We start from the raw sequence: 21,116 nt of genomic DNA on the forward strand, positions 1-21,116 counted from the left end.
GGAGGAGGGCTAGGGGAATGTGAAAGAAGATAACCTACCTTTCTCAGTAATCAAAGATAATTGGAATTCTGCCTACAGAATACAAGAGGCATATAAAGTAGTCTTTTCACCATTAAATACTGATCAGACCTATCCAAAACTTGAATTGTCAGCAAGCTTTAATATTCATCCTTTAGTAAAACTGAATAAGGGAACAATGTTGCTCTCTACAAGAGAAAAATGTTTTCCACAGACAAAATGGAGTGGCATACGCTTCAGTTGTCTGTCACTGTGTAAAATAGAATTACTTTCTTTGTAGTGCCAGTGAGTGTATAAAACCTCTGCTTGTAAGTTTTGTCTTGGTTTGTGGATAGGTGTGGTATTGCATGAATGTTTGTTGTCTTGTGTTAAAACTGAGTTTTATTGCCTATTTCTCCATAGCACAATAAACAAAGAACAGTTTTCAAAAAGGAAAAATGATACACTGGATCCTGAGCTGTAAGTATTGCTGTCACTCTTTGAATGATCCTCATTTTATTATAAATACTTTGTAAGATACCTATTATTCACTCACCATCAGCTTTGTCTTTGAATGTTTTCAATTTCATGTAGCTCTGTTAGTTGGTAGGGGCTGCTCAGTAATCAGCAGATCTGGCATTCAGTGCTGAGAACGCAAGCCACTGTGGCTGTGCTTGAGAAACACTGACACTGGATGTATGGGCTGAAATGACTCCATTTTGTTGTCTTGCATGTAGATTCAACAGAAGGATGATAGCTTTGCTTTGAAACTATGTTGTGGTGAATGGTCAGGTCTCAGAACTGATTTGAGTCATTTGGCAGTAGCTCTTAGTGCTGTTGCTGTGTGTAGTTGCTGCATTTTACAGGCAGCTGTAGTAGAAGGAAAAGTTGCTATATTTTGAACCAGCCAGTTATTCTGTACTGCTCTGAAAGCAGAACTGTAGTCATTCAGTAACATTAAGATGATGGTGACTCAGCTGCTTTTCTTGATATTCCTGAGCAGTTTTTTTGAAGCTGCTTTACAGGGTCCTGCTTCATATACCTATGCTGCTATTTTGCAGACATTATCTCAGTTCTCAAATGAATGAGGAAAAAGGATATTTATTGTTTCCACACCATCCTTCTAAAGGCACAAGGGTCAGCCAGTTCTTCTGTTTTACGAGGGCTGTGGGAAGGAGAGAATAGTAGCTTGATTCATAACTTGTCTTTCCCTTTGTTAAAGTGAAGATAGAATAGAAGGCTAACTTACAGTGTGATACCACATGCTCTACATAGATTACAACTATTCATTCCAAGTCTCAAACTTTTAGACAGGCGTGTATAAAAGGAGTCAGATTGTCCCAATACCTGAAGCAGCCTTAGGTATTTTGGATTATTATATTAACCAACATCTGAGAACTAAACCATGTGATGTATCTCAGTTGTCCTTAAATCTCTGCTAATTTTCTGAAGGTGACTTCAGTATTTGCTTCTGGTTCTTCCTTCCCACCTTTCTGCAGTGTATTTCCAATATACTCCAGGGTTCAAGCATAGTAGGGCAAATTAACAGCCAAGTATTTCACCTGGTTCTTCCTTTCTGACATGTGTGAATCCATTTTCCTCTACTCTTTGTAGCAACAAGCAGTTCACAGATTTTATCCTTAAAAGGGCTTCACTTGAAAAAAAATGAGTGGATGGTGGTAAGACAAGCAAATGGTAATCAAGTGTCCCTGCATAGTCTGCCTGACTTGAGCTGGCAGGTTCTTAATTTGTTCTGAAGGCTGTTCTCAGCATAGATGTTCCCTCTGTGTTAAATAGACTCCAAGGCCTAAATGCTAGAAGTGCTCTAATGAAATACTACAAAATACCCAAGCAAGCAATGATACTACTAACCTTTGCTTCCCTTTGCCTTTTTTGCCTTGTACAGATTTGTTGAATGTATAGAGTGTGGAAGAAAAATGCACCAGATCTGTGTTCTTCATAATGAGATAATCTGGCCTTCTGGGTGAGGAATTTCTCCTTATTAAGTAGATAGCGTATTAACTATTTGGTAGAGCTCATGCATAAACTTCCTTATATTGGTTATATTTAAAAGACTGTTTAATGGAAGAAGTTACATTCCCTGAAAATTTTATGCAATCTATAGGGTAATATCAAATTTAGACAGTATATCTTACAGTGTTGTGTGTCAAGTTCTCTAATCTTTAATGTTTCCAGTGCTTCTTTGTGTGGAAAAGAACATTTCAGCCTTTTATGTTTAGAGGTGCTAGCCCTTCACGAAAAGATATTTTTAGTTCTGGTAACAGTTTCAGCCTGGTCTGTTTTCTGTACAAATCATACTGCTTCATCATCTTAAAAAAATTTTGTAACAAGGATTTAACAGGGGAATCAACTTTTTTGACCTCAGTGATCAGATTAAATTTAAATTTAAAAAATACAGTTTTATTTGGATGCTCCATGGTTCTTGATCAACATGTGTTTTCTTCTGATTGATTTAAAAACTTAAAATAATGATGAATTATATGTTGATTAAGTTTTATAAAAGCTTAAATGTCCCAGTTCTTGTCCAAAGAGTGTCAGTTTAGCGTTCTGTTGTCCCATCCTCATTGCTGCAGAACAGGGTGGATGTCCTTTAAGTGAAGAAGAATCACAGAATCATTTCAGTCTACAGTGCATTTGGGCATTTAGAAAAAAAATCAGCCTTATGCTTGGTGTTGTGGTGTCTCATCATCCGAGACAGCAGTTTGAGCCTATTTGCACCAAGAATACTTTGAGCTGATATTGTCAGACCTGCCAGTGGACACTTCCCTGGGCTTTCCAGTGGTGATGTCAGCAACTGATAGGGCGTGCAGCACCTGGAGCTTAGATCCTCCTCTGCAGCTCTGAAACAACTGGGCTGTTCTTTGTGCTTTTATTTCAAATTTCAGTTAAGGTCTTTTCCAGATCAGATAAGACCTGGTGAAAGATTTTGCTTCGAATGGTAGGATGCTAGAGAACTTGGTGGTCTGACTTGGGGTGACTTCACTTTGTCTTTTTTGTCTTTTTTTTTTTTTTTTTTTTGCTTCAGCTTCGTCTGTGATGGCTGCCTAAAGAAAACAGGACGAACCAGGAAAGAGAACAAATTCTCTGCTAAAAGTAAGATTCTGATACTTGCACCAAAAAATTTAAATGATATATTAAGGATGAGGAAGAGGTGGCTTTTATGCTTGTGTTTTATCTAAGTTTTTTAAGAGCTCAAGGAGGATACTTTTGGTCAATTTTGACCATCAGTTCTGTAGTGTTCAGTGTTTGCATTCACAGGTGGTAGTGTTAGTTGACATTCTGTTTTAGAGGGCTCACAAACTGTTTTAGAGCACTTCCATTAATGAAATATATTGTTTTGGTAAGTGGCGATACTAACTTGGCTAGTATGACTTTATAGACACAATATACTTCCAAATGCAATGTCTGCTTGTATAAATGTGTCTGAAAGCAGTGTTTTGTAATCCAGTTTAAGTAATTAATAACATCTGTTCAGGAGAAGCCTTAATTGTGATTGACTTTTAAGACAAGATAGAAATACAGATTCTTTATTCATTTAAATAATGTATAAGCCATAAATGTGCCTGCAGGGCAAAAGCAGCTCACCCCATCTAGAAGTGGTAGATAAAGCTTTAATTTATGCTAGCATAGTGCATGCGTTAAAAGTAATTTTTCATCCAACATCTGAGTGAGAAATCACATATGAACAGTTCAGTTTTGTATATGGTTAGAGCTGTATTTTCCTCCTGCAGGATTACCAGCTACAAGACTTGGTACCTTCCTGGAGAACAGAGTCAATGATTTCCTAAGACGACAGAATCACCCTGAGGCAGGAGAGGTCACAGTTAGGGTGGTGCACGCATCTGACAAAACTGTTGAAGTAAAACCAGGAATGAAAGCAAGGTATGCTCGTTTCTAATTTTGCTTTCTTCTTGTGGAAGTGGGAGCTGTTTGCACTTACATTATACAGTTGATTACATAAAATAATTTAGGTTGGAAAATAGTTCTAAGCTTGAGTCCAACTGTTACTCTAGCACTGCCAAGGCCACTGCTAAACCATGTCTCCAAGTGCTACATCTACACATCTTCTAAATATCCCAAGGGATGGTGACTCAAACACTTCCCTGGGTAGCCTTTTTCTATACTTGACAGTCCTTTTAATGAAGAATTTTTTTCAAATATGCAGTCAAAAAACTTTTGTGTTCAAAACATCATCACCAGCCAAGTAGTGACAAACAGGTGTTCCAGCAGCATAATAATTTTTTGTCTTTTTCACAGTAAAAAGTGGGTGCCTCATATTTGAGTAGTCTGTAAACATTTAACTTTCAAATGGCACTAACATTACACCTAGAGTAGCTCTCATCTTTGTTGCTTTCACCTAGTAACATGCAGTCTCTGATATGTGAATTCATTTGGTATTCCACTTTACCCTCTGGTCTGCAGGTTCGTAGACAGTGGAGAGATGGCAGAGTCTTTCCCGTACCGAACAAAAGCGCTTTTTGCTTTTGAGGAAATTGATGGTGTGGATTTGTGCTTCTTTGGGATGCACGTGCAGGAGTATGGCTCAGACTGCCCTCCACCCAATCAAAGGTGAGGAACCCCACAAAAGTCTCTTTTACCTTGATATTGGATTTTACCAGTACTACTGAACGGGACTGCCTTGGCTTGCCTGGTCCCTGCTGCAGAGCCGAACAGCGGCACCTGTGGTGTTTTGCACCCCAGAGAGCTCTGGCTCGCTGTGAGTTGCTGCTGAGCACGTGGGGACGAGTCCAGGCATGTCCCGAGCTCCAGTGCTTACGGCTGGAGCTTGTTGGTAGAAGAGGGTCACTCCTCAGGCCTCCCTGACCTGGAGAAACCTTTAAGGTGATGGTGAAGGAAGGAGTGGGTCCTGATGGAGGGTTTAATCCAGAGTTTTTATTCTGGGCCGCATGGCCTCTGAATCCAGGAACAGCTCCACGAGAACCCCCAGCGCATGGTGTGCTCACCCTTTTAACCTGGGGGAGGAGGGGGAACACAGGGAGCACAACCAGGTACGGGGGGAGGGGGTCTCAGGTGACAGGGACACCTGGATGGGCCAATCACCCCCCAGGGGATGGAGAGCATCCTTTGAACCTGCCAATCATTCGATGCTCCCCTGAATTTCTGGGTTGATAGACTGTGCCCAGCAGGAGTCAAGGTGGGTGAAAGGAAAGGTGATTGACACACCACCTGGGGAAGGAAACTTCACGGGAGGGACCGGGGAAACTGAGGCACACCATGACAACACACCGCAACACCTTGGTACTCTCTCCTTTGGATGAACCTCCTGTAGTTCTATGTAGAGCTTCCCTGTTGCTTATGTGAGACCCTTAGTGCTGTTAGGTTCCAGAAACAAAGTAGCTTCTGTAATGTTAGAGTTGTTTCTTACTGGGGATGCTGGCTGGAAGACAGTGTTGCCTTAAGGATCACTCATCTGTGTTTTCAAGGAAGGGGTTGAATAGTTTTAGGGAGATGAGGCTAGGATATCAAAAGAAGGCCAAGTTTCTGGAGGTAAATTAGGATCACAGGCTTTGCAGATTGCTGTTGTAATGGATGTTTCAGATGTATAAAATAGCATTAATCAACTTGTAGAATTACTTCAAAATCTCTCCCCTTTCTCATGCTTTTTTTTGGTTGTTTTTTTTTTTTTTTTAGGCGAGTGTATATATCTTACCTTGACAGTGTTCATTTCTTCCGCCCTAAATGCTTGAGGACTGCTGTCTACCATGAAATACTAATTGGATATCTAGAATATGTTAAGAAACTAGGGTAAGTATCTTACACTATTTTCTTCTGTACAGCATTTGTGCTGAGTAGTTCTTGTTGCAAATTAAATTACTACATCCTATAGTAAAGAGTATGGTGCCTAAGTATCAACTTGTGGTAGAATGACTTGAAAACAACTGTGTACACTTAAAAAGGAGAAGAGAAGAAGGGATTGCAGGCTTTTCAGGGGAGGCCTCTGCTTCAGCTATTTTTGTGTTTCCAAATTTATGTGAAACTTTCTTAAAGTCTAAGTAGAAATAGGGAGCCCCTTCTCCAGCCCATAAAATGTTGTCATTGGGTAATGCCATGGCTTCAATTAGGTCATTCCTTTGGGCTAAGCAAGTAAGTTCTTACCCTTGTTTATAAGGAAAAAGTTGCGTGTTTTGTCTGTACTGGTTAACTCTGTAACAGTTGTATAATGCCACTAAAAATCTTGAGTAGTTGAAAATGTGAGAAACTGAAGAGTTAGGAAAGAAAGAAGAAAATATACTTGGACAGCACAGAAGAACACAGAACAACTGCAGTAACAAAAAAGGTGGAAATTAAATTTCCATGATTACTGAAGTATAAAGGCCAGTGAAGTAAATAAACATCACTCTATTGTCAAGGTACCTAGTGCAGGTTGATGAAGTTATTTGTGGAGAAATTGTTAGGGACTATTATTTAAAGCAGTTGATGAGAAAAGTTAGGGGAGTTGAAATGGAGGTAAGCTTCATGCATGTACTTCATGCATACTATCTTCATGCATGTACCTCAGTGAGGTGGTGTGTTCTTTATTACTTCAAAAGCATAGATTAGGCTTCTTTCTGCTTTTTTTATTGTCTATCTTCTAATCTGTGAGTCTGTACATTTGCTGCTTAGAGCTCAAGCCTCAGCTTTACTTAATGCTGTTTTCTGTGCTAATGGGTAACGTCAGGTTCTCATTTTGGGAGAACAGTCTTGGTCTTGCAGTATCATCTCTCCAATCTCAGGCAGAAGGAATGACAACTGACTGCAGCTCCCAGGGTTTGGGGAGGGTTCTGCAGAGCTGTTTCTCAACAGGGCAAGGATGGTTATGTTTCTCTTAACTGATTATTCCTCCTACTAGACTTCTCTTCAAAAACTAATAGAGAAGAACTGAGGATAAAGAAGTGATCTTAGGTGTTGTATGTGCTGCAGCTGCTACTAATTGGCTGTCGCCTATCTTAATAATACTCTAGATTATGTACCCAATACCACAGGTTGGCAGTGCCTGTTTATTCCCAGATATAATTCTAATACTTTTTAAAACTGATTCTCAAAAACCCGAGGATTTACATTAGAAAAGTGAATGCTGTAAGTAAATCTCTTTTCAAAATGTTGCTAGATAAAGTATTACTGCTCTGTCTCAAGATTTCACGGCTGAAATACCTAGACTCAGTCTTTCTCCCATTTGTTAATTGAGAGATAGTCGTTGCAGGTTTGTGTCAGGCTTTGTTTTTTATGTAGGCTGTAAAATGTGCACCCTTTACGTATAAGGGCTCCATATATAGCTCTGAATTTTAGAAAATTAGTGAAAAGATGGAAATGTTAGGTCGGGAAGAGCTGCCAACCTCTGAGGTGGCGCCACCTGGTGTCAGAGAGGAGAGCGCGCGCGAGTCATTGTCAGCGCCCGCACGAGCCGGTTTTGTCTGACCACGGCAGGTATACTACTGGACACATCTGGGCGTGCCCGCCCAGCGAAGGAGATGACTACATCTTCCACTGCCATCCTCCTGACCAAAAGATACCCAAACCCAAGCGACTGCAAGAGTGGTACAAAAAGATGCTGGACAAGTCTGTGTCAGAGCGCATCGTCCATGATTACAAGGTGTGTTAAGTGTGTGCTTGGGGGAGATTGGTCAATCTTGCCTTGATTTCTTCTGTGCCTTATGCATTGTGCCTGATTCTTTGTGTTTATTGCATTAATTTTAAGTGAATTTGAGCACGAAAAGTTTAAAACATACTCTCTTCAAAACATGTAGCTTCTGAAATAGTTCCTTCTGAAATGGTTCCTTAGAACAAGCTAAATTCTTGAGGAATACTTCAAAAGAGCAAAATAAACATATATGGAGTCTTAAATCTTCTTGTGTTAGATAAAATTGCAGGGTTAGGATGCTGATGCAGTTAGAAGTATGTAAAATCTTTGGAATTATAAGGATTTAAATGAAGGTTGAGATTATGGTGATTACATTGTCCCAGTTGGTAAGAATACATATTGAAGTCTAGCACACAGTAATGATTTCTTTCTTCTGAGTGGGAATATTTGAAATGTATTTGACAAACTGTAACAGATACATTGTTAAATTTGCACTCGTATAATGAGTTGTAATATTAAGCTTTCATTTGTTTAGTCTGCTGATGCCTTTTCTTGTCACTCATTGAGAACGTTGCCTTCCCCTATGTGACTTGGAATAGTGATAACCAAAAGTGTGCTTGCTCTCTTTTAGGATATATTTAAGCAGGCAACAGAAGACCGTCTAACAAGTGCAAAGGAGCTCCCTTACTTTGAAGGGGACTTCTGGCCTAATGTTCTGGAGGAGAGCATTAAGGAACTGGAGCAAGAGGAAGAAGAACGGAAGAGAGAAGAAAACACTAGTAATGAAAGCACAGATGTAAGGATGCTTCTGCTTTTCATGATCTAATGTAAAAGTTCTGATTAGATAAGGCTAGTTATAAAAAAAAAAGAGGGGCACAAGGCACTTTGGTTAACTGGGGTTTTCACTTTTCACTCTAAAATACATTTCCATTTTACAGTTTATAAATTAGAGCTGGTAAAATACCACTAGGGTATTACATCTGGATGAACAGCAGGTGTTCATATGGCTATAAACTATCTAATTACCAAAGGCAATTTTGTTGAAACAGCTGCTAGTTGAATATTTTGTTGCTGAAATCCAGTTGTTATCAATGATCATGTTGCCACCTCAGCCTGATTTGGAAGTTTTTTCCTTAAGGATTAGCTTTTAAAGAGTGTTCACTCTTTTCATTCTAACTTAGATGATACAACACCAATCTTAGCAGAAAGTAATGGAATGCTTTGGGTTAGTACTTGACTCTCAATAGGTTTGTTTAGTAGCTTTAAGGCATCGATGACTGAAGCACAAATTACTACAGAACTGTTGGGCTACTTTAAACTAGAGAAATTTCTTGCTGGTGTCTTTTGCAATTTTTTTTTTGAGAATGTACAACCGTGTTATCAAGTTCAACAAAAAAAAAACCTCAAAAATAAAAGAGATGCCTCTTAATTCAACAATAAGTTTGAAAGTGAACAGATGCAGAATTTATGCATCTGCCTGTCCTTGCCATGCTCTGAACTTCTATGGAAGATGTGGTGAATGTAGGATAGGGTTAGTAGTTTTGCTCATGCAGTAGTACTTGTTAGTTAACTCTTTAAACACTGCTGCTTCGTCACCTTATCAGGTACTAGATTTTGGAGGGGGAATTAGAATTTTTTTGCTGGAAGATCTTTGGATCAAAAAAAGTTAGGTTTAATGTTACAGTGAAAAATTGTGATTGTGCTGTGTTGCTCTTTGCAATACCTTCTTTCAAGGACTTTGATTAAACGAAGTGCAGGATATCAAATTTGCATTAAGTAGCATTTTTCTTAGGAAGTTATTGTTTGCTTTCCACAAGGTCTTCATCTCTATAATATACCCAGAGACCACTTGTGAAGGATGATTTAGCTCTCTGTGTGAGATTGGTCAATATTTAGTTGAGCCTTCACAGCAGTTTGGCCCCAAACTCCTGACACAGGGCCAGCTTGCAGTACATTACAATTTAACTTGATTATTATTATTATTACAAATGTTTTGAACTCTTTATTGATCCTATGTTTCATATTTGAAGAAGGGGCAATAATAAACTGTACTGTAAAGTGATGCAATAGTCATTCATCTTCACTGGGAATTTCCATTCTGACAGAGTTATTTTAAGCTTAGGAAAAATGCTTGTTTGGCTAACAATTACTTTGATCCTTGATCATCTTATGCTGTGGGGTTTTGAGGGGCTCTCTATGCATCCCAGCGAGCAATAAACTGTTCATTGCTAACAGAATAGAGTTGAAATTGAGCTGACCTGTTTTGTTTGAGTGTTGCAGGGTATGACAGGTGCATGCTAGAAGTTGCACTGCTAATGCATTTTGGACTCAGAACAACAGCTTCATACCAAAATCAGTTTGATGCATTCTGTTGAAAGTAAATGTCAGAGCTGTAGCAAACTAAATCTAAGTGGTTTAAGTCTTTCTTACCTTTGTTTAGCGCAATATCAATTGCAGTTTGCAGTTTTTACTTTTGAATTGTATTGAGAATTCATCTACTGAACCCCTTGGTGATTGTCCAGGAGTGTGTAGCTGTTATGGACAAACAAATTTCATTATATAAAGTTTTGCTTGTACATCCTGGGCACCTGTGCTTTTAATATTTTTGGAGGTATGTATTGCTGATCTTGATATCTTTTGGAGTAATTCTAAGGGAGTTAATTTAATGTTTCTGGGGACCCTAGTATGTGTCTTCAGAGTAAATGATTGTGAAGTGTGTTTTGTCCTGCAGTTATAGAATATGTAAAAATAATAAAATTGTGATGTGGTGTTGCTTAGATACCTGACATAAAATGTCTTTAAAAAAATGTCTTTAAAATTGCTAGGTGAGCAAGGGAGACAGCAAAAATGCCAAAAAGAAGAACAACAAGAAGACAAGTAAAAACAAGAGCAGCTTGAGTCGTGGCAATAAGAAGAAGCCTGGCATGCCCAATGTATCCAATGACCTCTCCCAAAAGCTGTATGCCACTATGGAGAAGCACAAGGAGGTAAGAGTTGATTGAATGAGGAATTTTTTTGCTTCAGTAAAGAGGTGTGCAAAGCTTTGATACTTCAAACAGAGTCATGCCCTGTAAATTATACAGGTTTGGCTGGAGAATTGACTGGCTCACCCAGACAGACCAGTACCAGTAAGTCTGGGTGCTCTTTGCTGCAAGGGCAGTGGGAATAAATGCAGCTGTGCAGAACTTCCTAACAGTCTGAATTGCCACAGCAGTTCTGTTACTGTTCAGTCCAGTACCCCTTTCCTATTTCTTCAGAGGAAAGTGAACCTGCAGGGCACCCAGAGGTCCGAGATTTCCCAGGCCTCACGAGCACCCCACCTGTCAGCAGGTCATTCAGATGTTAGCTGATCCTGGAACTGTACACTCTGTAATGAGGTTTGGTGACCAAAACATCTTGATGAGTGCTAGCATATTAAGTCTTTTTATTTTTCAGGTCTTCTTTGTCATCCGTCTCATTGCTGGCCCTGCAGCCAACTCCCTGCCCCCCATCATTGAGCCTGACCCGCTCATTCCATGTGACCTGATGGATGGGCGTGATGCTTTCCTAACCCTTGCTAGAGACAAGCACCTGGAGTTCTCCTCACTACGAAGGGCTCAGTGGTCAACCATGTGCATGCTGGTGGAACTGCATACCCAGAGCCAAGACCGCTTTGTTTACACCTGCAACGAGTGCAAGCATCACGTGGAGACCAGATGGCATTGCACTGTCTGTGAGGTATGTTTGGTGAAGTTTTCCCTGCTTCTGGCCCTGCATCTCTGTGCCCAGAGTGCTCTTTACCTCAACTGATTTCTCATTATTAACTGATGGAAAAATATCTGTGCAGTTCATCTGCTGGCAGTTCAGAAAGGAGGAAAAACATTTTCCTTAACAAGTGGTTCTGCTGATGTGCTACTTGTTGTGATTTCTGCCTTGTGGAGAGCTGGAAGAGAGTGTTTTCTGTAGTTTACTTAAGGTGCTGCTGCCTAAGAAATTGGGAACTGTAGCCGTGGCTTGAGCTGGAATGGTAGGATCAGCTGATTTTTCTGAAGAGCAATGCGTACATTTTCCTTCCAGAGTCAGAAGTGTGGGGCAGCAGTATTTCTGTAAAGAGAGCTCTCTGTTGGTTTACTGGCACAGAGGTTTTGCTGTGCTGCAAGGCAGATCCCAATACTCCTGTGTCTCCTCTTCTCTGTTGTGTCTCTGTAGAATGCTGCAAACGGCATTTGTGTCTTCAGAAGTGTTTGCAAAACCAGTGTGTTTGAAGATCGAGTCCAGGGGTTTGGTTCAATGCCCACTGGAAGCTGGATTATCATTGTATCTGGCTTCTAACTTAGTTTTCTAGCCTGCTGGAAGCAAATGACTGACTCAGATTTGATCCTAATTACAATTTGATACTTCCATTCCTCTGTGTGTATATATGTATGTATACATGCACACACATGTGCTTTTACCTTCTTGGTATATACCAGGAAGTAAATTCTAATTTTCCTATGGTTTAGTCAATCCTAAGAACTTTGGTCTTTTTCTTAAAGATTAATGATTTAATCCAAACTCATGTGCGGTTGCTTTCACAGAATGCATTCTGTTCTTACAGCACTCTGTTGTTTAACTCATATCAGCAAACTGAAAATGCAGCTTTCCTTCTTTTTTGAAAGCTGGTACCTCTTCTGCCACTCCTTCTCTCTTCTTTTGAAGTAGGAGCAGATGAGCAGCTATTTGTCCCCTGCCTATTTCTTCTCCTTTCCTGTTGGGATTTTTCTGGCCCAGCTGAATAATGTGTGACTTTCTAGCTCAGAGCCAACTTGTTTTTCAAGGTTTATATATTTGTGTAGCTTTCAGACACCCTTACACCCACACACTTTCCCTGGCTATGATTTGGATTTATTCCTTCTCTAGTTACCTCCACATGACATGAAAGATTGAATTTTTCCCTAGAGCAACAATTTGCCTGGAACAGACTGGGAGTAATTTGTTGAGGTGGCAGGACATCATTTATTCATTTATTGTATGGAGTTTCAGGAACACTGATAACTCATCCTTTGTTGTCTTTTCAGGATTATGACCTGTGCATCACCTGCTATAACACTAAAAACCATGACCACAAGATGGAAAAATTAGGCCTCGGTCTAGATGACGAGAGCAACAACCAGCAGACAGCCACGACGCAGAGCCCCGGCGACTCCCGCCGCCTGAGCATCCAGCGCTGTATCCAGTCTCTGGTCCACGCCTGCCAGTGTCGCAATGCCAACTGCTCGCTGCCGTCCTGTCAGAAGATGAAACGGGTCGTCCAACACACCAAAGGCTGCAAACGCAAGACCAACGGAGGGTGCCCCATCTGCAAGCAACTCATTGCTCTCTGCTGCTACCACGCAAAGCACTGCCAGGAGAACAAGTGCCCCGTGCCCTTCTGCCTCAACATCAAACACAAGCTCCGTCAGCAGCAGCTCCAGCACCGCCTGCAGCAGGCGCAGATGCTCCGAAGGAGGATGGCGAGCATGCAGCGCACGGGCGTGGCGGGCCAGCAGCAAGGATTGCCCTCGCCCACGCCGGCCACGCCGACAACTCCAACGGGCCAGCAGCCCCCGACACCACAAACCCCGCAACCCCAGCCTCCGCCCCAGCCCGTGTCACAGCCTCAGCCCGCACCTCCCAACAGCATGCCACCCTACACCATGCCAAGAACTCAGCCCCCCAGCGCTGTGTCCCAGGGCAAGGCAGGTGGCCAGGTGACGCCTCCAACTCCACCTCAGCCACCACAGCCACCGGTTCAAGGTCCTCCTCCAGCAGCAGTGGAAATGGCCATGCAGATCCAGCGGGCAGCAGAGACCCAGCGCCAGATGGCACAGGTTCAGATCTTCCAAAGGCCGATTCAGCACCAGATGCCCCAGATGCCACCGATGGGAATGAATCCTCCACAGATAGGCAGAGGTCCTGGTGGCCATATAGATCAAGGAATGGGGCCAGCAGGAATTCAGCAGCAGCCACCGTGGGTGCAGGGGGCCTTACCCCAAGCTCAGCTGCAGCCAGGAATGCAGAGGCCATCCATGATGTCAGTAGCTCAGCCAGGTCAGCCGATGAATATGGCCCCTCAGCCAGGGATGGGTCAGGTACCTGGCGCTGCTCAGCCCAAACAACCTTTGCCCCAGGCGGCCTTACAAAACCTACTGAGGACTCTCAGGTCTCCCAGCTCACCCATGCAGCAGCAGCAGGTGCTTAACATCCTTCACTCCAACCCTCAGCTGCTGGCTGCTTTCATCAAGCAGCGGGCGGCCAAGTACGCGGGCTCCCAGAACCCACAGGGCATGGCGGGGCAGCCTGGCATCCCGCAGGGGCAGCCGGGGCTCCAGCCGCAGCAGGCCATGCAAGGGCAGCAAGGAGGGGTGCACCCCAACCCAGCCATGCAGAACATGAACCCCATGCAAGCAGGAGTGCAGAGACCCAGCATGCCCCAGCAGCAGCCACAACAGCAGCCGCAGCAGGCCATGGCTGGGATGAATCCTCAGGCACAGCAGATGAATATGAATCACTCGGGGATGGCTCCCCAGTTCCGAGATCTCCTGATGAGACGGCACCAGATGATGGAGCAGCAGCGCCACCAGCAGCAGCAGCAGCAGGGAGCGGGACCGGCGCTGGGGCCAGGGATGGCCAACCACAACCAGTTTCAGCAGCCCCAGGGTGTCGGGTATCCCCAACAGCAGCAGCAGCGAATGCAGCATCACATGCAGCAGATGCAGCAAGGAAACATGGGACAAATAAGCCAGCTTCCACAGGCCATGAGTGCAGAGACAGGAGCCAGTTTGCAACAGGCCTTCCAGCAAAGGCTGCTTCAGCAGCAGATGGGATCCCCAGCTCAGCCCAATCCTATGAGCCCCCAACAGCACATGCTCCCCAATCAGGCCCAGTCCCCGCACCTCCAGGGCCAGCAGCTCCCTTCATCGCTCACCAATCAAGTGCGTTCTCCACAGCCTGTACCCTCACCGCGGCCCCAGTCCCAGCCCCCTCATTCCAGCCCATCCCCTCGGATGCAGCCTCAGCCTTCTCCACACCACGTGTCCCCGCAGACCAGCTCCCCACATCCAGGACTGGTGGCTGCCCAGGCTAACCCCATGGATCAAGGGCACTTTGCCAGCCCGGACCAGAGTGCAATGCTTTCCCAGCTTGCTAGCAATGCCGGCATGGCAGGCCTCCATGGTACAAGCGCCACGGAACTGGGGCTCAGCTCCGAGAACTCAGACTTGAATTCAAACCTTTCACAGAGTACACTAGACATACACTAGACACATTGTAGCATTTTGGGAGCAAAAAAAAAAAAAAATTAAAAAACAAAGAAAATAAAAAAAACTTATTTTCGCAAGACTTTTTGTACTGAAGACAAATTTTTTTGAATCTTTCTTAGCTAAAACGACATTTTTCCCTGGAACACATCTGAACTCTGCAGCAGGAGTTTGTGGTTTTAAAAGCAAACCGACAACGAACCTGAGGGACAGTAGAGTACAAAGAATATATTTTTGTTATGGCTGGAATCATAACCAGTCGTTTTTCTTGGCTTTTTTTTTCCTCGTGTGCGTTGGGGAGGTTGGGGGAGTGAGGTGGTCTTTTGGTTGTTCACCAAAGGATGCCCTGCTCGTACCTCCAATAGGTTTTATTTTTTTTTTAAATTAATGAAAATATGTAATATTGATAGTTATTATTTACTGAGGCAGATGGTAAACATTTTCCCTATTCTGGTTTTGATTCATGTCACAGCGAAAAAACCACCACAAAAACAGAACAACAGAAAAACAGGAGAACCTTTCCTAAAACCGGAGGACAAAAGGGGTTAATGTTGCTTTAAAACTACATTACATATATAAATATATATATATATAAAAATAAATACCAATCTTTTCCTCTTTGGTTGGAAATATGTCAATTCTTTGAAAAATGTAAAAATATTAAATAACTCAGTCCCCTCCTGAAGTCTACTTTTGTCCTCCAAGAATTTTCTATACAAGAGTCTGAGCTTAAAAAAAAACTTCAAGTATTAAAGTAATTTGTACATGTAGAGAGAAGACAACATTTTTGGAAATACACAGGGGCAGCTGCCAAATGGATGTAGTATATATATTGTGGTTTCTGTTTTCTTGAAAGAATTTTTTTTGTTATTTTTACATCTAACAAAGGAAAAAAAACATAAAAAAGAGGGTAAGAAACAATTCCAATGGGATTATTTCAACCTGAGAAACAGTCCCTGGGGTTTCTTCTTTATGCTTGCTTTCTCTCTCCCATGCCCCTTTCCCACCCTCTTCCATTTTCTGTAAAACTTGAAAATAGAAAGCAAAAAACCCTCAAATGTTGTATATCATGCAATTAAAGTTGGTTACTTATAAATAAGAACTTTCGATCACTGTATAGACTGTTAAAATTGATTTCTTATTACCTATTGTTAAATAAACTGTGTGAGACAGACAGCCTGTTTTTAATGTTTCCCTACTCTCCCACATGTGTTGCTTGTTCTTAAAATGGTGGGGGTGGCAGAGTATGTGCTACTTCAAATGTTTGCTATCTAGACGTCGGAGAGCTATTTAATGTATATGACTGTTTTAAAATGCAAATCTCTAATAAGGGGTGTGGAGTAATAATTAGTCTTCTAAATGGACTCTTTTGGTACAACTCTACATTTGCGTTGTTCCCGGCATGTATCTTACCAAAGAAACGAGGTCTGACCTCAACAGTTGTGCCAGTCAGCTGTGCCCCGCCCTGCTCACACAGCCTGGGAGCAGCTGATCTTCAAAGGACCTATTTTGCATTTTGAAATGAGAACTATTTGTTTGGATATGTGATATTAAAAGATCCTATTTCACTTGGAGTATATTGTGCGCCTTTTGGCACCGAAGCGTGAGCACGAGGTAAGCTTGTGTGGGTGTCCTGCAGGCAGGTGCTGTACCAGGATGGTGTGTGGGTGCCAGTCACCCTGTGTCACATCTGGTGACCTGCTGGACGCAGAGGCATTCCTGAACAGAGGTGCTGTCACCGTGGAGCGCGTGGGCAGTGACCCCAGCTGTGTGCTGCCCACAGCTGCGCTCACACGGAGTTAATCCGGTCATGTCGCCTGTTGTGCTCAAGCTGGTTGTGGTGGATGTGGCTGGTTCATTGAGGGCTCCCCAAAATCCAGCCTTATGGTGTGCATGTGCATACAGTGCTGGCTGCCTAGGGAATAACTCACCACCAGGGCATTATGCACCTGGAAGACCCAGATGGGACCAGAGCACAACTGTAATGCCAGCTGTGTTGGGAACAGCAGATCCCAGACAGATAACACAAGCAAGCTGACCTCAGGAAAACTGCTCATGGAAAGATGATGGAGGGGGTAAGTGCCAAATAAAAGTAATGGTGTATTACAATGTGAATGGGTGTTAGAGATCTTCAAAAGTGGGAGTAAAATGCTTGAGTTTTGGATATAAACACAATTAGGACAATGAATCTTGGATTTAGAAAGGGGTTGGTGGCAAGCCTTCAGCAAGATGGTGGAAAACTTGTGGCAGGCTTAAGGAAAGCAGCCCTGGGCTTTGGTATTCAGCCTTGGTTAAACCTCATACTGCTCACCCCAGCATGGTGCAGACCAGCTCTGCACCAAGCCCACAATTACCCTGGAGCATTGGGAGGGACTGCTCCTGACCTAAAGGAGAACAGAATGCCAGGACAGCAGCCTGGGATTGTTTAGATTTGTGCTCTGCACAGAAAGCTCTCCTCTTCCTTCCCTGACACCAATTAAAGCCTAGCTTTGCTTTCAGCCTTGAGGGACTTCTCAGGATGTAGCATAAAAAAAGTTCCTTCTGACCACGTACAGGCTAATGAAGTGAAAAGTGTGCCCAGCCTTCTGACTTACATGCTTTTAGTGGAAACAGTTTTCATTTGTGCTGCTCAGTTAGCACACAAACCGTGGTTAGAATTTCTCCTGACCTACATCAAAGCGTCTGAAGTGGGGAAGTCCTGGGAGCTTGCAGAGCACACTACAGATCTTCCAGCTTCAAACGCCAAAATAGAGACTTGTTTGAAAGATGCCATGATGCATTCTATGTGACAGCACAGCTGCTCTGTCCTTTGTAGGTGCTGACTCTGAGCCAAGTTCAGTTTTTGAGGTGATGTGGATGATCAACAGTCTAAAATTTGTATAAGGTTTCTTTTCCTGACATCCCTCTACTTCTGCTTTCCCTGGTTCTACTGGAGAACCAGAACCCAGCATTTGGGGCATTACTATGACCGTTTAAAGCAGTGGGAGGATTTTCAGGGTGACCACAAAATTAGGGTGTCATTTGTATCTCTCTTGCCATTCAGTTGTTTCCAAGTTAGGTTGTTTCACTCCTATTTATTAGACTCTTGGACCAGCAAAAAGAATTCACACCTGAAGTTCTAGCAATCCAGTCAGATATCAATTGTCCAGTTACAAAAATGCTAATGGTTGTACTCAAATAATGTGTAGTTCACTGATGTAAACTTTCTAATGTCTGACCTTCCAACATCCCAGCTCCCTCAGCCTCTCCCCATCTGACAGAGGCTCTAGTCTTGTCACTGTGCTGCCATTTGCTGGATTCACTGTGCCCATGTCTCTTTTGTACTGGGTAACCCAAACACCAGATAATTGCACAAAACCCAAGGCAATGTTGGTAGCAGTCACCTGGTCATTAGACAACTGTTGTAACAGCAAAACAAGCTACAGCAGCTTCTGGCAGGCCAAGACAAGCCCAGGCAAAACCTGACAGAGCCTCACATAAGGCAGAGCTTGTGGCCTCTTAGCAGTGGCAGCACCATGACCAGACTGACGTAGATCATGTGACAGTGACAGCCATTCCAGCTTTTGTTTCATTTTTCCAGTATATGATACGCAATTTCTCTGTAAGAAACTCCACCTCCTGTTTCCAAGATGGTCTTTTTGCTGCTTCCAGTTTCAGCCAAACTCAAGGACTCCAGCCCATCCTCTCTGGGCAGTCTGGAACAGATCCTGTAGTGAAAGACAGCAGCAGTTAGAAGAGTCTGCTCCTAATGACCAGTTCTGCCTAAGTGTGTGATGAGGCCTCTTACCCTAAAAATGAGCTTTTATTTGATAACCAGACACAGGGTGCTGTCTGGGGAATGTTTATTTTTGCAAACCCCCTCAGCAGGTGCCTTCCTACAATACAACACTGGGGTATCTGCCAGTTTGCCCAAGGAGCCATTTCTTCCCTCAGCTTGTCAAAGCAGATTGTGTGCCATAGATCCCACCCTGAGACAGAGCTGAGCCTGGCCCCTGAACGTGTGAAAGCACAACACACTCCATCCACTGGGATTGCAGCAGCATCTGTGCTTGCTTACTGGCCGGAGAGCTACTGAGCTGCTCTGTTAGCCTTGCTGGTGTGGCATGTGCATCAGCATTTGCCTGCCTGGGTGTGCTCTGGCCTTTTGGTTTGCTCAATTTGCTTCAGTTGCACTCCTTTAGAACAGGGTCTTGGTTTCAATTCTCCAGGAAGGGATCTTGGATGTTTAGAAGAGAAACCTGTTCTGTGGCTGGTGCTGTGTGTAGCTGATGGGCAATCAGCCATGGCTCTGGTCTACTCTCCCTGTTGTAGTGAGTGTGGTGGGTTTGGGGAGGGTGGAGAAATTACTGTTGGCACTATCTCCCTCAGTCATCTTTAAAGCCCTTCCTAGCTCCTGGTGAAGGTGGCACAGCTCAGACTGTGGTTTTCCCCAGGTGTGCTGGCTGGTGGCAGGCTCTGGCATATCTTGGGAGTGCAGAGCTATGTGGGATGCAACCCAAGCACTGGCAGTGGGTACTTTGCTTCTCCTCGTGCCCCTGCAGTCCCCAGGGCAATAGCAGGAATTGAAAGGTCATTACCAGAAGAAAGCTCTTTGCCAACTCTGATCCTTTGGCTAAAAGTGCAGAGCTTCTGCTGCCCTGAAAAGCAAGGAGTCTTTCATTCCGTTTCCTCTTCACTTTTGCTTTTCTTTGTCTGTGCTGTCCCACAGCAGTGTGGCGCTGACATGAGTTCCCAGTACAATGCCGTGGTGACCGAACCTTTGGGAGCCAGACAGTGGATATCCCAGCAGGCCTGCTGATGGAAAGCCAGGGCATGACCTGGGTCTACCACCACCCACACTGCCAGGGCTTGTAACCACACGGCCTGAGTTACAGCCACCAGGAGTTAGAACTCCAAACTCATGAGTTTAAAAAAGAAAAAGGAGAAAAAAAAAAAAAAAAAAAAAGGAAAAAGACCTCATGTGCTCTTCTGTTTGCCTGCTGTTATCTCAGTTTGAGTTTGTAAAGAAGGATTTCAAGCCTTTTGTTCTGTCAGGTGGGCCCAGTTCTCCTGTGTCACCACAAACAGTCAGAGAGAGCCCTTAACTGGGCTTTGGGAAAGGACATGTAAAGAGATTTCCACCTTGGTAAACTGCATATTATGTGTCAGGTCTTGTGGATACTGTAACATCATCTTCTGCCATTAGCTGGACTTACTGGTCCAGGCTGCCCTTTCTGCTGGGAAAGGTGAGCTGGCAGTCACAGTGGTGCCCCATGTCTTCCTTGAAAAGCTTGTAGAGGGATTGAGAGGCAGCACAGCTCAGCTCTCAAAAGCCAGATTTCTTGGGGGTCTGGGATGGGATAAGCACTTCGAACTGAGATTTATTTCCTAGGCAATTAACTCTTCCCTCTCCACGTCAGGATAGCCTTGAAAATGGCTGCAGCTTCTTTTTGGGGTTTTGTTTTGGTTTGGGGTTTTTTGTTTGCTTGTTTGTTTTTTTTGAATTTGGTCAAGAATTATTTACTGTTTCATAAGTATTTGTATGTAGAGTTGTGTTACATATATTGACAGATTTAATGTGGTAGTAAAATAGCAAGGAAGGACAGGCTAACTTGGTATTTGTGCCCTTAACTGGGTTGCCTGTTGGGTCTGGGGTTGGATTATTTGTTCACTATACAAATTGTTCAATTGCTATGTCTATTCTACAGTGTAACTTAGTGACAAGTGGCTGTAAATGTGGAAGAACATTAGTGTAGCATTAAGGATGATCCCACAAGGGTTTTCTGCAAGCTCCTCAGCCCAGGAGAGAGATCTAGAAAACAGCAACTGCTCAAATCTCCCACCTGCAAGTAGGCTGTTGCCTGTGCTTACACAGTGCAGGACACCCCTCTCTTCATTTCACAGTTATCCTGGTAAAATTAGTCTGCCAAAGGTTCAGCAGAATATTTTCTTCTATTATTCCATCTGTTTTCTTGTTGGTTTTCCAAGCTCATCTACCCTATTTTCCTTTTTCAAAGACAGTACCATGAATGTATAGCCAAGGCTTACATGTCTATAAATACTTTTTCTTCAAAATGGTTTCCTTCCCAGTGCTCATGACAAAAATTAAACCCTTTCAAGTCTTTTGGTTTTTCACAGTGTCAGCTAGGAGGAGCCTTACGAAAGCCATGTGCCACTTCCCACTGCACACAAGAATTTGGCAGGCCTGTAACCAAATGGCTGCCACTTAGTGCTGGAAGTGGAAAAAGGCCCCTGGAGCACCAGGATTCTCATGAGCTCTTGGA

General features: G+C 43.3%; 1 protein-coding gene across 2 annotated transcripts in view; it reads left to right on the plus strand.

Moving 5' to 3' along the window:
- EP300 (E1A binding protein p300) overlaps positions 1-16,029 on the plus strand; it is a 61,200-nt gene extending 45,171 nt beyond the window's left edge. For both annotated transcript variants that reach the window (XM_041481710.1, XM_041481712.1), the window contains 11 exons: positions 421-477; positions 1,904-1,981; positions 3,044-3,111; positions 3,750-3,900; positions 4,441-4,587; positions 5,671-5,784; positions 7,444-7,609; positions 8,229-8,393; positions 10,423-10,584; positions 11,033-11,314; positions 12,634-16,029. In XM_041481710.1, the coding sequence (XP_041337644.1) occupies positions 421-477; positions 1,904-1,981; positions 3,044-3,111; positions 3,750-3,900; positions 4,441-4,587; positions 5,671-5,784; positions 7,444-7,609; positions 8,229-8,393; positions 10,423-10,584; positions 11,033-11,314; positions 12,634-14,856 (3,613 nt within the window). In that variant the 3' untranslated portion in view covers positions 14,857-16,029. The remainder of the gene's footprint in view (positions 1-420; positions 478-1,903; positions 1,982-3,043; positions 3,112-3,749; positions 3,901-4,440; positions 4,588-5,670; positions 5,785-7,443; positions 7,610-8,228; positions 8,394-10,422; positions 10,585-11,032; positions 11,315-12,633) is intronic.
- Positions 16,030-21,116: the final 5,087 nt, after the last annotated feature.

The sequence above is a fragment of the Pyrgilauda ruficollis genome, unplaced genomic scaffold (assembly GCF_017590135.1).
Source record: "Pyrgilauda ruficollis isolate IOZ18807 unplaced genomic scaffold, ASM1759013v1 scaffold56, whole genome shotgun sequence".
Classification (NCBI taxonomy): Eukaryota; Metazoa; Chordata; class Aves; order Passeriformes; family Passeridae; genus Pyrgilauda; species Pyrgilauda ruficollis.